The 16,277-nt window shown below is 33.5% G+C and overlaps 1 protein-coding gene across 1 annotated transcript in view; it reads right to left on the bottom strand.

The window, feature by feature from the left end:
- Positions 1 to 548: 548 nt before the first annotated feature.
- Positions 549 to 16,277, bottom strand: part of Syx17 (syntaxin 17) — a 96,874-nt gene continuing 81,145 nt past the window's right edge. The window contains exon 7 of the mRNA XM_090413809.1: positions 549 to 6,930. Within this exon, the coding sequence (XP_090269935.1) occupies positions 6,794 to 6,930 (137 nt within the window). The 3' untranslated portion in view covers positions 549 to 6,793. The remainder of the gene's footprint in view (positions 6,931 to 16,277) is intronic.

A 16,277-nucleotide genomic window follows, 5' to 3' on the forward strand; every position in this document is an offset into this window, starting at 1 on the left:
AAAATACATTTTTCATATTGAGCACAATTAGTGAATCCTGGGCTGATTCAAATAGACGATTGAAGCTTGTCTTATTAATGGAGTCGTAAGTATATGGGAGCAGGGGGGGGGGGGGTCATCTAGTGTCTGTGAAACTAGTTTTGCATTTTAGTACTGTTTCAGACATTTCTAAATTTCTACAATGATTTGTAGAAAATTGTCTACAATCTTATATAGGTGGCAAATGACTATTGATACTAATACATAATAATAGTAATATTAATCATCAAGTAATAATAATAATACTAATGTATTATTATTACTTGAAGCTTCAGAGATTCCATAACTAATAATGGACAGATAACTCTTCCTGCACCACAGGTAACCTAATGTCATTGAATCCACTGAATGTTTTTTGGTTGTTTGTTGAAGTGGTATCAAATCAATTTGCCTACTTGCAAATGGCAAAATTTCTCTCACCTTCAGTTGAAAAAAGGTCTTCAAAGTTAAATAGAAAGAAAGTGCAGTTTCATTATGTATTACAAATTTTATTAAAAACAACAAACAAGAACAAATGAATGCTATTTATTTAAAATAAAATATTACAAATTATTGTTGCTTTCAAAGCACAAAATATTATACAAAGCATTATAAAAATTTCAATATGAAGTCAGTAAAAATACAGAAGGGATAGTTAAAGCATACATACTAAAACTAGACTAGTCATTCTCGAGTTTAAATTCAAATTCTGAACATGAATTTCTAATGTGGAGTCTAAGTAATAATTAACACTAAAAGTTTGCCACACTAGACAAATCTACTGTATTGCTTGCTCATGAATAAGTTTAAGAAGATGCAACCTTCTTCACAGATTTAAGGTTGCATTTAATGTAAGAAATGCTCTCTAAACAAAATATCCCTTTCATAAGAAAAATGAATAGCAAATCTGTTACTTAGGTGTATGCTAAAATATTACCAAAAATTGGCTACTACCACCTCACTGAACAATTTAGATGTTAAGTTCTAGTTTACTTGTCTGGTCAAGTTTAATGAAAGATCATAGTAAATTATCAATGTTAAGAAAACAATAATACAAGAAGATACTGTTAAGAAGTAAGATTCCACACTTACATTAAGAAGAAGTGACAATTAAGATTTTATACACGTCTGAAATGGCTATTATTTTAAATGAAGAAGTGCCATTACTTAATGCAAAGCATTATAAAAGACCACCTTTTCAGCACTGTTGTTAAATATAATACTCCTGAAACAAAGTTTCTGATGGCATACTTTTATTGAGGGCTGATTTTAGAGAATATTGATGTAATTTGGGGAGAGTAAGCACCGGGCTCATAGTATATACCACATTATTCATCATTTAACCAAGATCAAGAGTATGCACTCAACTATGTTGTCACTGGAAGTCTTGTACGAGGTAGATATTGCAATAACATCTAAAGGGATAGTGAAGATATTCAACATTTAAGCAAATAGCAGATGAGAAAGAGCAGATGGAAAGGAAAACCAAGAATAAATTTTATGTGTGGTACCATTTGATCTAACCAGTATTTTTTTTTAAATTGAATAAAGAATAATTGATGCTATCATGAAAAAAGGCAATTCATCATTTACATTATGCTTAAAAAAGTCCACAGCATGGAACAAAAACACAAAATAATCATATCAATTACATTAAATCAATCACATCAGTTACATTAACTACACCGAATAATAAATAAATGGAAATAGAACAAAGGCAAGGTATTTAAAACTTATATACAACGAATTTATTAATTATAAACCACTGGTGAACTTACACTGTACATCATCATCACTTTGCTTTATAACATTATTTACACTGTTTGTTGTAGTGAATTTCATATACATGATGCTATACATAAACAATTACAAGCCATATAAACAATTTTCAAACGCACATGACTATGTATTATTTATGGATCTAAATGACAATCCAATAAGTACATGCACACACTGTATATACATTTATACATTATTTGAAATTTAGAAACATTGAAATTTTTCAAGAATTTTCATTCCAAGAAAATTCAACTAAATTAAAAAACATTAAATGAATTACAATATTGTTGAAAATATATGTTGCAGAAGGGATAAAATAGATAAAATAAAATAAAATGATAAAATGGATATTACAGTAATACTTAACACATTTATAATCTTAATGATTACTAACGACTTTATGGGATTGGATATGGCTTTTATTTGTAGTTTAGAATTATATTAATTTTAAAAATAACAGATTGACTTGCTAGTAATTCTCCCCCCCCCCCATCACATATATAATTTAAATAATAATTTAGTATTATTTCACTTTGTGTTTAAGCATAACTGGAGAGAAATCAAATTTCTCTCAAATTATGCTGTTGTATAAGCTTTAAGTACAAATATCAAGCATCTTATAATAATCTATACAAATAAGTATAGAATTTTTGATTAATAAGAAATTCTGATCAAATTCTAAAGAAACATTGTCTTTAGAAAACTCATCCAGTACAACAACAAAAAGCAATGCATTATTATCTATCACTGTGCTGTGAATATTTCACTTTACAAGTACAGTGTCCACTCAGTAACCTGAACCTCAGGTAACTGAAACAGGTACTGGTTCTTCAATGGGTTATCATTGTCAAATGACTGCTAGAACAGCAACTCAATTTCCTAACATGACTGGATAATGAAAAGATCATTTAATATGCCTACAAAATATCCAAATGAAACTTCTGGCTTAGATCAACAGATTTGCCAGGTTGGTGCTGCCAACTCATTGCTAATTTTAATGTGGCAACTTATACTAAAAATCAAGAGTTTTGTCTGTGTATCTGAACGAGTGGAAATTTTCTTTCATTCTATCTTTCTTTTATTCTATCGGCGAATTAAGTATTAATGGGTTAAATGCTTTGGTATTCAAACTAAATAGCATTAAATTATAAGTATTTTATAAACAGTTCTTTATACAATTTTTTTTTTCAATACAACCAAAAACATCTTCACTTTAAGCAGAAAGACGTTTATCCAATTATGCCAGTTTTGTATAATTATGTATACTTGAACAGACATTAAATAATCTAATTGGAGTTATTTTATACAGAGAACAACAAATGATTTCTAAATTGATGGCATTAGAATTAATTTATCATATTTGAAATAAAGCAACCCAACATTACAATAAAAGCTGTCCAGTCATGACTAAATACTAAATAATGCTTATTCAGAGCCTATTTTTTAATTATTGTGTTAACTGCTTCCAGTTAAAAAGTGAAATCATCAAATTAGCAGAATATGAAAAGCTTATGTACTCAGCAATTATTAATCTAGACTAGATATGTCCAAAGACAGATAGCAAGTCACATGGCTCATAACAGAATATAGCTGATAATTTTAAGATAGAAAAATTTATAAATAATGAAACTGGATAGGACTTGATGCTTACACTGCCATGTAGATTATCTGCTTTAGATAGCATGTTTGACAGCAAAACACAGATGCGTAATAACGGTTCACAACAAGACCAATTATTGACATCACCAATAAATGTGGAAAACTATTGTGTTATTTGCAATGCATCACTCACTCATTATAAAGTTAAAAAGTTAATAACTTAGAACATCATTATGGGAAAATCATATGTTTTTGTTCAATATCTTCCTAATTCAGAATTACAGATAAACAAGCAAGCAAAATTCTTTAAAATCTGGCCTATGTAATTAGCAGACGCTTTCTTTTAGCAGAAAAACTGCTACCATTGCTGATGCTAATTTCAATTATATTGTGGATCACTGTGTGTGCTAAATATCTATACAGTCAAATAGAATTCATTAAAAAATACGTAGACTACCCAAAACCATGTTCCGATACTACCCAGTTGGAAGACAGAAGTCAGGGATGACTATAGAAAAGATAAAATGAAACCAGATAAACTACAATTTTTCAGCACACAACAGAGAGGCATATTTCTGAAATAAAGAATTTTGAGAGAAGGTTGAAAAAGTGATTTAACCCATGAAGCATTCTGTTTAGCTCTTGATAAATCTACAGATATCTAATGAACCACCTAAATTAGCTGTATTTGATTGTGCTTAAAAGAAGAAATCTATGGTATAGCATAAATTCTTGTTAATTATATCAACTGATCAAGTACCTATAATATCAGGTTACAGGTGTGCAATCAGTTGCATCTATATTGTAAAACACTATCTAAAAATGAACTTTGGAAACTTGTTCCAGAATATCCACATGCTGATTTGACTAAGAATGCTGGTTGTTGACTAATTTCAATTTTCAGTATAACATACTGCTGTGAATCACTGTACCTCACAATGAATTCATGAAACAAACATTTTGCACAGCTAACAAACATCTTCTGACAGAGCTAATTTGTATTACACTAAAAAACTATCAACTTAGTTGAGAATTTAAGTCAACTAAGATGCAAACACACAGAAAATCTTTAATAACAAGTAGTTTGATTATTAGCATATTAATTAAAAAGAAAAATGAACGATAATATAATATATAAATTTATAAATATAAAAATACAATATCTACCAATAATTGTCCAGATTTGTAAATAACATAAAAACTGGAGTACAGATAGTAGGAAGCAGTATTTCATCGTAGCAGTTGAATACAGGTGATATGGCAACACGACATGAACTCAGTGACTTCGAGAGAGAAGAGTCATCGTGTGGGCTGTCAACTTTGGTGGCATGTCCATACATGCCATTGCTGCTCACTGGAGCATCCAAAATCAATGGTTGGCAATGTGATCAACAAATGGAGATGTTCTGGCATCACCAGTGCAGGAAAATACCCAGGATGGCTGCCAAAAATGACTGACAGGGACAAGAGGGTGTTAAAATGGGTGGCACACAAAAACCAACTGCAATCGGCATAGACCATCCTTGATGAGTTCTAGAGCACTAGCAACACCATGGTGAGCACTAATACCGTACGAAAAAAAAACTATTTACTGGGTTTACAGTAAATAGTTTTTTACTGTAAATAGAAAAAAAAACTATTTACGGAAGAGCAGTGGCACTCAAGCTGAACACCACAACAACAAACCAAGCAGATTGTCTGGCCTGGTGCCAAGAGCATGTGAACTTGACAATTGACCAGTGGAAAACAGTACTCTGGAGCGATGAATCAAGGTTCACCTGTTTCCAGTCTGATGTCAGGGTGTGGAGGCAGTCTGATGGTGGAGTAATGGTGTGAAGTGCGTTCAGCTGGTTTGGAGTGGGATCACTTGTCATTGTCCATGATTCCATGAAGGCAGCTCAGTACTTTGATATTCTGGATAATCAGGTGCTGCCTACACTCTGGAATTTTTATGGAACAGACCCGTGTTACTATCAAGACAACAATGTAACAATGTCCCATGCCACAAAGCTGCAGCTGTTATGGAATAGTATGAAGAAATGGTGTTAAAACAACTGCCCTAGCTTCTGCAGAGTCCCAACCTCAACCCCCATCGAACACCTGTGGGACAAATTGGAGTGGCAATTGAGGTCCAGAGTAGTACATTCTTGATCTGCTGTTGAACTTGTTACTGCTTTGATGAAGGAATGGAAACGATTCCACCTGATTCTGTTGTACATTGGTAGAAAGCCTCTCTCAAAGAATGCAGGAGGTGATCAAAGCCAAAGGTGGACATACACTATATTAGGGTTGGCCTGCTGGTATTAATTATAAATTCTAAGGTGTCTGGACAATTATTGGTAGATAGTGTACATAAGTAATATACAAAATATTAATAAAAATTATCTATGAAAGTATTATTCAATTGATATTGAATTATGATTACTTAGATCATGTCTGATTGTGACTATCGAATCTGAGATTATGATATGAGGCCTAATAATATAAAGTCTCACCAGTCCTAATGTAGACATCAAAAAATAAAGGGAAAGCTGAGTGAACCTCACACATCTGATCATAATAAGAGTAACTCAGAAACGTGTTGCAAGATTAAAAAAATAGGAACACGCGTTATTCTCCTCATAACATATAAACTGTTTAAAACTTATTTCTATACATTTTAAATTCTGTTATTAAAATCCATTAGGAGATAATTTTATTCGAGTATTTTATTTTATTTTTTAACTTTTGTGATTATGTTTTTGCAGGTGACAGATAACAGCCACATTAATACTCATGAAATAAAGTAATTTTCCTTGAGAAACTCAACACATAAAATAACAAAGCAAAAACATACAGTTCTTAACAAATGATAAATATCAACCATCATTGTGGTATTTGTCTATATACAGTATATATAAAAACTAGTTCTTTTATAAATCACATTTTTATTTGGAAATGAATGGGAAAGGGATGCTCAAAGTAAAATTTCATTATAAGTTAATTATACTACTAACATCATGCAATTTAATAATACAATATTTATAAAAAGACATTTTTTTTCACATTACAAAATATAAGACTTCCAGTTTAGTAACTTCAAAGGAAGAATTAAAATTAAGTATGGTACAAGTTATGGCTACGTTTACTGTGCTTAGTTATAGCCGGAACAAAAGCTATGTAAAAATTAAGAACATTCCAAACATATTACCATACCTTCATAATGTAGCCCAAAACACACTTCTAATAAATAAATACTAAATGTATTCTTTTCTATGACAACTAAATGTTTTGTTTCTATTCATTTAGTCATTAAAATAAAGTCTTTATTTTAATAATAATTTTAATATAATAACTTTATTTTAATAATGCAAAGATGCTTATTATTGTAATAATAAGCATCTTTGCACTAATTTCCTTATGATTCTGATTCTACCTCAGCATTGATATCAGGAAGGGAAACAGAACCTTTCATGTTACACTGAGAGAGATGTTGTAGCTCAATTTCTCGAACTTTCATTTGTCTATTTTTTAACTGACGGCCAGCTCCATATCCTGAAAGAAAAAGAAAACGTGCTAACAAAAGCTATTTTTTTGTCTTTTATGAATTTTCACACTATGTAACTGTAATGTTTATCTGTACTCTATAGATGTATTAATATAAAGATAAAAAAATAAACATTTTATGAATACTTCAGCTCTTTGTTTGAAATCTGAAGTTCAGAATAAATTCAAATAGTAAACAAACCATTTCAAATCAAGTAATGTGATGACTGAATTTTGAGCTTTTGACAGAATAAAATAGTCATCAATTATACAACCTCCTTCTTCTAGTACTTCAGTAGATTGGATAATAGATTAATTTCACAACAACACGAGTGTTATTTGGTATTTGTTAGGCTCTTTGTTAGTGCTTTTTTATATATATATATATATATATTTTGAATCCTCCCCTCTCTACCTTGTAATGCCTTTACTTCCCCAAAGGAAACAAGTAGAGCTTCTTCTTGGCCATGACCAACTTTTAGAAATCAGTAGGCATCCAGTCTCTACCCTCAAGAAAATCATAGGAATATAATAAGGATCTCTGTATATACTTTAATGGTCCTGAAAAAAGTATACAAAAGTCTCTTGGCGTTGTGTATACCGTGAAGCACTATTATGAATGACAGAAGGCTTTCTATATGCATGCTGCCTTACTACTTAAATACAGACTATATAATACTCTCATGTAAATGAGATTACAATCCCATTTACACCTTCTCATATACCTTTCCAAATCAACAAAACTTTAATACAGATTCTTTTTATCCATTATTTCTTAACTATTTGTGGTAAAGTGAAAATCTAAACAACCTCTATTTGGCTAGAGCCCTGCTTGTTGTTCCAAGTTGAAATATTTCATATTTTCATATGAAATACTCAGCAGGGAAATTTCTCTGTAATTCTCATTCAGTTATAATTTCTTTTTTATAGATAATATTAGAATTACACTCAAATCATCAAAATTCACCTGAATTATTCACTACAACAAATGTAAAATATCATCATCATCATCAAATTCCTGCCATGTACCCTCAAGGGGCATACAGGATATGATAGTACTACATGAAAAAAATTACATCATTATTAATTTCCTATCTACAATTTTCCTCCAAATCAGTCTGTTGGGGTGTTTAAGGGTCAAAGCTGTATAACTGAGAGGAGACCTCCACATAGCCTTTAAAGGAATGCGGAGAACCGACCAGGGCTTCTGACCTAATGTCCAATCCTTACCTTCTCGTGGTGCACCCTGTTGGGTATCTATTTGGATACTGAATGAACGAGGATGGGCTGCCAATTTGGGATTTAGCCGACCAAATTGTATTCTTATTGGTTAAACCAAAATAAAAAAAAAATAAAAAAAATGTAAAATGTTTATATCTATATTTGGGTATTTCTGGTCAAATACTCCAGCTGCCTTTTATATGTTTCCAGACTCTGATTACTTCCTCCCTGCCACCAGCATTGGTATCTACTCCTGATGACATTATTCTCTTAAATCAATCTGTTTCTAGTCCTCAAAATTCTTTAGCCAAATTAAATATTAGATGTGACAATTTTAGCATGAAAAATCAGCAACAGAAAACCAAACTATGATAATTCAGTAATGATCAATTAGTCTGCCAATTATATTATTATCTGTATACTACTATATACAACCTTGCAATCAGTTTTAAAATTTATATATATATATATGATCATCAGTTATATTGACTCAGTGATTAGATATGTTCATGTTTTTCTGACTGACTGAAACCGATAAAACAGACAAGTTTATTTAATGAAGCACACAACATGTTTCATCAAAATGACTTCTTCAGATGTGGGAACACTCAAAGTAAATTAAAAAACCATAAAAACACTGTACCATTATAATAACAGACTTGTAAACTAAAGTTAAGCTTGAATTGTCATTATAGTCGATTCTGTATAGTTCCATTGTTGTGCATATGTGAGCATATGAGCTCACGCATACGCCAGTATACTATGCGAGTCAGGTACTCTATAACTGAGGTTGCTGTTGATGTGAGAAGAGTCTAGAATAATTTCTTTGGATTCAACTATGCGACATTCCACTTCATCGTCACAAATATAAACGTTTGATGTTGCATTCTAATCTATTCTGTGTTGGCGGCCTTCATCGCTTGTGCTCACTGAAAATAAGACGTAACTTGAGAGTGTGCTTGCTCTGATTTTATTGTATGAAATGTCTCTCTGATATTCCTCTAGCCATAGGAGGATTGACTTCTCAGTCTGTCCCTAGTATGGTCTCCCACAATCACATATTATTTTATATACACTGGGAAACCGAAGATGGTTATGAGCTTGTTTTGGGTGGCTTAGAACTGATCTTAGTTTTGGAAGAGTTGAAAAACACATTTTTATATTAAATTTTTTCATAATTCTTACTAGTTTCCAGGAGAGCAAGCTGATGTAAGGTAAAGAAATAAAACCCTTGGGGTTGTTAGGAATCTCTATGTTGTTCCGAGGGCACTGGTATAGTTGCCTCTTGATATAACACACACACACACACACACACACACACGGTGTATATAAATATATATATATTTATGTTAATATATATTGATAGTGGTGTGAAGTTACTTCAACGCCACCTCCTGCCCAGAAGTTTGGAATTTTTAAAACCTTAGCCTCTAGGCCAGAGAGAATTTCATCATCAAGACAAGCACTGCACCTGGAACAAGTTCTACTTGCATTATTCCAAAAAAAAAAATTTATATAAGAAAAAAAGAAAGAAAAAAAAACTCTGGCCAAACTCATTAAAAAGAACAACAAACCTCTAGCCCCTAAAACAAACTATACATACACTCTATCTCTGTCCTACATCAAAGGCACAAACAGATAAACTGGGCTCCCTTGAAATGACAAGAATCAGAACTGTATATAAACCTCTAAACAAGATTTCTGCCTGCCTAATACAAATTAAGGATCACCTAGATCCACTCTCCTTCCAAGGTGTTAACAGCATTCCCCTGTTGGTGTGGAACTCAATATTTTGAACAGACAGGACAAACTACTTCAGTAAGCAAAAAGAACACAAAAAATACATCCGGAATGGAGAACCAAAACAGGGACCATCTCAACATGTCATACAGAAAGACCACTTCATAAGATGGAAGAAAGTTAGGCTGCTTTACAAATCCCATTTCAAATTGGAGAGACTGTTCTTGACTGCATGGTCACCTTCACCAATTGGAGGCAATGTCGTCATCACTTCACCTGTACTCATTGTACTAATTTGATGATGAATGCCTTCCAGATCATCTGTGGATCTCCCTGGCCTATAGCAACAACCAACTGCATATTTGGTCTTACTGGCCATAATTTCACACCAGACTGCTTCAAATGAACAGCCACCCTCCTGAGTGTCTCGTATTCTTTTTCGGTTGCAATACATCTGCTATCATCAGCAGTACTCCCTGCCATCATATCTTCTCTATCTTCCCTGAAAATGCTAAACCCTTCATATTCAATCCCTGTAACTATATCATCTGCTGTTAGCCAAGTCTCACTAATTCTTATAAGTTTTGGTGAGGTTACATTAACCAATGCCAAAATCTCCTCCCTCTTGTTCCTGATACTTCTGGCACTAGCACATAGAAACTGCAGCATCCCTTTAGTCCCCCACCTACCTTTACTTTCTGAATTGACTACGCTATTCAATATTTTTGCTTGAGAGACTAAATTCCTCACTTGTTCATTCTCACACTCACTCACTCGCTTGATGGGTGCCTTCACACAAACTCACTTGCTTCCATCTTAATTGCATAAGTTTCCCTGAATTTGCACTTCAGCATGTTCGGTGAACATGCTGAAGTGCAAATTCAGGAAAACTCTTCAGACACCTAACACCAAAACCATTTAGATGTAGTCCATCAGCATTGAACAAATTCTTCTTTCCATCAAACAAAAACCAGAAATCCAAATACATCATTCCTTTTTCACAATCTATGTATAGACTCAATAGCTATCCTCCTCAGTTCACCTCTATCATAGCATGGTATAGTACGACCACAGAAGCGAGAGCCATCATTCGCAGACTGCCAAGAAGAGTCAATCCATGTTGAAGGGGAGAAAAAAATAAGGCAATGTACGAATTGGTCACCAACACGCAAAATCATGTGTTGGTGACCAACAATTTTTCCAACTGTTACACAAGTAAAATGGTTACCACTTTAAAAACTACAATGATCATAAAAAAGAAGTTAATTTTCCGATGTGTAATAATAAACAACTCATCCCACAATACACATTGATTACCCTATTATCGGAATGGATTCCCATTCTTTTGGCATGTGCAGAAGTGTCGAAGGATCTCATAACTGTGGTTGTACTATAGGAGACTTACAATCTTCAGTTTTGCCTCTTCTAACAACTCTTTTACATCCTCCCTCACCTCTCAAATCATTTGCACCAACCAAGACAATCATTTCCTTCAACTTACCTTTTTTGCATCCGGATGGCGTGGCTAATATTATGAATTTTTGCGCCTAGGAAATATGGTTTTTTCATACTTTCGTTAAGCACTCCCCTGATTATTGAGTCTCCATACATAATTTTCTCCTTAACTTGTTTTTCTTGTTTGTTTGTTCGGTCAGTCTTTATTATTCCTTCGGATCACTGTTTCTTTCTTTTTCTTCAGCTTAACTCTCTCCACTTCTACAATTTTTCAATTTTGTGTTTAGTCCTATGAAGGATAACATTTAAGTGCGCTAGTTCTTTATTGATATCCATTTCATTCTCCTCTATTTCCACAGCTGCATGTTCAACATTAATAACATCATTTTCCATCTTATCATTGGTATTTGTTGTGTTCTCACCACCTAACAGACACTCACTTTTAAAACATTTAATACATACCCTCTCAACAGTTCGAATTTCCTTCCACATATTCTTTAATTTTCTTGACAAATACATTTCCCATACAATGCACTGAATAATATCCCGCAAATTCAAATCGCTGGACAACATGGTCTTTGTTGCCACTGTTCATCGCGTTGGTGCCATGCTGACAATAACACAATAAAAATGTTATAAAGATACTAAATATCCTAAAAACATAAAAATCTACACTAATACACCACAACACTAATTTTCTGAAGAAAAAACACAATGAAACAGATAAAAATCACTAACTTTACACGAACACTAAATTACACAACCACTAAATTACACAACCACTCACAATATAACCTCGAATTGAAAACCAACACACACATACAACAGGATCCCAAAGACCTATAACATTACGGTGCTGTGCGTGGGCAAGTGATCAGAGAAAAGAAAGGAATCTAATAACGTTTCTCTTGAAGAGCTAGCAGTTGTATTTGTTGGAGAAAATGATATGGAAAAGACTGCTCCAAAGGATAGAAATATATGGAATGAAGGAAGATGAGAAGTTGATTCAGTGAGTACGTAGCTAAACTGTATATGGATGATGACTAGCAGATGCCCATATCTGTATATGATCAGAGGAATGGTGGAAATGAATAATGCAAAAAAGTATCAATGGGAAAGTTATTGGAGGGAGTCCATGGAGGGAGGAGAGAGAGAGAGAGATCATATATTAAGTAAATAGCTCTTCTGAATACAATCAAGCATTCTGAGGGAAGTTTTGGTGTTTAACTAAGATGCAAAAACAATATTATAAGTCTAGTAGCAAGGCTTATACGTTGGTCATACATAACTGGTAATTAGCTTACGGAATTAACAACGCATATGAAGGATATTAATTAAAGGCAACTTTAATAAATAAGTTCTATATTTTGGCAATGTCACGTTTTGTGGGGCAGAGTTCCTCTGCCCCACAAAAACCCACTATTTGGCTTCGATACGTAGATGATGTGTTCGCTATTTGGCCACATGGCTCAGATACACTCCACTCCTTCCTAACACACTTAAACAACCAACACCCCAGAGTCCAGTTAACCTTAGAAAAAGAGGAAAACAACACCCTTCCCTTCCTAGACACTTTAATCACTCGCCAGCTTGATAGATCTTTGGTTTTCTCTGTTTACAGAAAACCCACCCTTACTGGTAGATACATTCACCAGCAATTCCCCCCCACCTCAGAACAATATGGGGTTATAAAAACACTATATAACAGGGAATAATTAATCTGGGAATTAACCATTGGCAACACTTTCTTAGCCAATGGCTATAACCCCCAAAAAATACTAAAACCAGTAAACCACAACTCCCTCCCCCCCCTCCACAATAAAGATTACACCAAATCTATCACCATCCCCTACATCCAGGGCACCTCTGAGAAAATAACCAATATCCTCAAAAAATATGACCTTATTTCTTGTTACAGACCCCATATAAAAGTTGGCATCCTTTATCTGCTCTACCAAAGCCCAACCACTTCCCCTAGACCTACCTGGTGTATACCAGGTCCCTTGCAGCTGCAAATTGTCCTACTTTGGCCAAACAGGCAGGACAGCAAATATCAGGATTTCAGAACACAAAGACTACATCTGGTTTCACCAGAGGCACTCTGGGCTGGCAGACCATGCCTTAGATACCCACCATAGAATTCGTTAGAAGAAAACTAAAATAATACACCACAGCAAGTTTAAGTACGAAAGATTATTCAAGTAATCAGCAGCAGCTCTAAAAAACGTTTCAAACCTCAATAAATTTGATTTGGGTGCATGAAACTACCCCAAATTTGGGAGACTTACATTATGAAAACTTCAGCCCAATGGCCAAGACAACAAAATTAGCCCACCAGAGGGCACCGTTAGACTTTAGGAACAATATTAGTTTCTTGCCTTCTTCCTCATTTGCTTTTGTTAGTGCCTGCGTGCACATACCATATTTTTATGTTCCTGAAGATGGCAACGTGCCATTGCCAAAATATAGAAGTTATTCATTAAAGTTGCCTTTAATTAATATTATAAGGTTGATGATTTAGGACAGAAGAGAAGTAATGTATAAAATGAAAAAGAATACAAAGCTTTTTTTTAAGGCAGAAGAGACTGCGGATGTGCTGAGTTTATACAAAGAGATAGGCAAGATGTGAAAGATGAAAGTCAACCCAAGAATACAGAATTGATCTTGGTTGGTGAGCAGAATTTTATCAAAAGTGAGGGAATGAGGCATAGTCTTTATTCTGGGAAATAAAGTAGGTTTTTTTATGTGTCTTGGGGAGGGGGGGGGGATGCTTGCCTTGATTGCCAGAGCTACTTTTGTGGAAACAAAAGAGGCTCTGGCAATCTTCTCAAGTCAACCCCACACTATGAAAGAGTGGGGTTGACTTAAAAGTTTACATATTGAGCATCAACTTCCCATTAGTGGCCAAGCATTAAAATTTGCTGAATGATCTTTATCTCAACTTGAGAAAGGCTAGAAAATTGCTATTTAAGGTGTTGGCCATGCACCATCTAAAATCTGGACAAGAGAAATAGATTGTAATGTCATCAGAACAGTTATGAAAATAGGACTGGATGTCAGAGAAGATTCATTGATGTATAGGGAAAAAAGTGTGCGGCTGAATACAGAGCTTTGAGCTACTTCAACACTGATGGAAAAAACAACATCAACAGCCTCAGTAAAAGACCAGAAAGCTTGACTGCAATTTTGGCCCTTACAAAGTCTTCTTTAGATTTGTTGGTAAAATTTTTGGAGTTGCTATGGCCTACACTGTACACTAAGTGACAAGCTGTTTTTTTTTAAGCCAACTGGTGCACTGTGCATTTTTAGCTTAGATTGTTTTGGCACATTTGTTGGGCAAAGATGGTCTGAATAAGGGTTGGGAATTTTGAGTGGGGTGAGGAATAAAGGCACTCATCCCAGCAAGAACAATTACAGTTATTAGATTAAACAAGCGCTTGAATAAGGAGAGTGGAAATAATAATCAGACCATGGAAAAGATCATCTCAATTGGCACCACTCTAGTGCCATATTGGTGGAGAAAGATAACCTACAGAAAAAGAAACATTGTCGAGGTTATGAGAGTTGCAAGAGAAGAGCTAACATCAGCATAGTTAGAGTGAGAGCGAGTTAAGAAAAGATTCAGGATGCTGGGGGAATGATGTTTGTTTGAAATTCTGGTAGATTAATGATTTGCATTAGTGATTAGATCAGTACTGATAGCACAGAATTTAGCTTCTCTTCCAGCTAGGTTTAAGAGAAAGGGGGGGGGAAAGATCAGTTGAAATTATGGATTATGGGTGCAGTTGCTTCTAACCAAATAAAGACCACTATGGTATCTAAAATTCTTTATTTTTCCAATTAAAACAAGGAATAATACTGGCAAAAAAATCTGATATCTAGTAATTTTGTTAGACATCTCCAACATGTCCTATGTAATCCAGATGCCAACTCATTACATTCAATATGTGAGTTAATCTAATATGGTATATTCACTTAAAAAGAATGGGAGATGAAAGATTAGCAAAACAAGTGTTTGAAGCAATAATGGAAGAAAAAAAAAAGTTCCAGAAAACACCAAGATACATGCAGATTAAAATGTAAAAACTAATAAAAAATCAAAGACTATTAATTTGAAAGAAAGATACTGTTAGTGAACTAGTCACAGAAACTTTTGTTAGATGGAATATACCTCTTGAGAGTGTAATAAAGATAATCTATAAAGCATCTTCTGAAGTACTTGGAAAGAAAAAGAAAATATTAAAAAGAAAAACATTAAAAATCTGGAACACAGATATAGAAAATGCAATAAAAGAAAAAACATTTTTTTTAACGAGTTATTTATTATTGAGTTATCATAGCATATCATTACATCTCATTTATTTAAATTTTCTATCAAAGTGATAAAACTGTAAAACACTGACATCCTATGTATAACCCAAGAGCATAAGCTCATCTGGGTTACAAAAACTGTAACAATTACACAGCATAAATAGCACAGAAAAATACTGACAATATATTTAGAGAATAATGTGTGTGTGTGTGTGTATACATACTCATATGTACACGTGGAATAAGAACAATGCAGTTCAGTAATTTCAAAAATGATAATAGTACACAAAAATATTGACAATATATACAGAGAACAATATATATATTTATATTACACATATGTACACATGGAATAAGAACAATACAGTTCAGTAATTACTTGAATATTTTGTATTGGTTAATTTCTCTTGGTATAAACTGGTAAAATGGCATACAAATCACTCCTTCAAAAACATACAAAGGAAACAGAAGAAATACACAACAATAAAAAAAAATATAGCTAAAACCATAGTACAGAAAGCTCACCAAGGTTCTTGGGACAGATTTATTAATAAAATAGAATAAGACATACATGAATGACAAGACATAGCCAACAAAATACTAAGGAAATTAAACGATTAAGAAAGAGA

This window comes from Typopeltis vanoorti, chromosome 2 (assembly GCF_054136105.1).
Source record: "Typopeltis vanoorti isolate ZY-2024b chromosome 2, IOZ_Tvanoo_1.0, whole genome shotgun sequence".
NCBI lineage: Eukaryota > Metazoa > Arthropoda > Arachnida > Uropygi > Thelyphonidae > Typopeltis > Typopeltis vanoorti.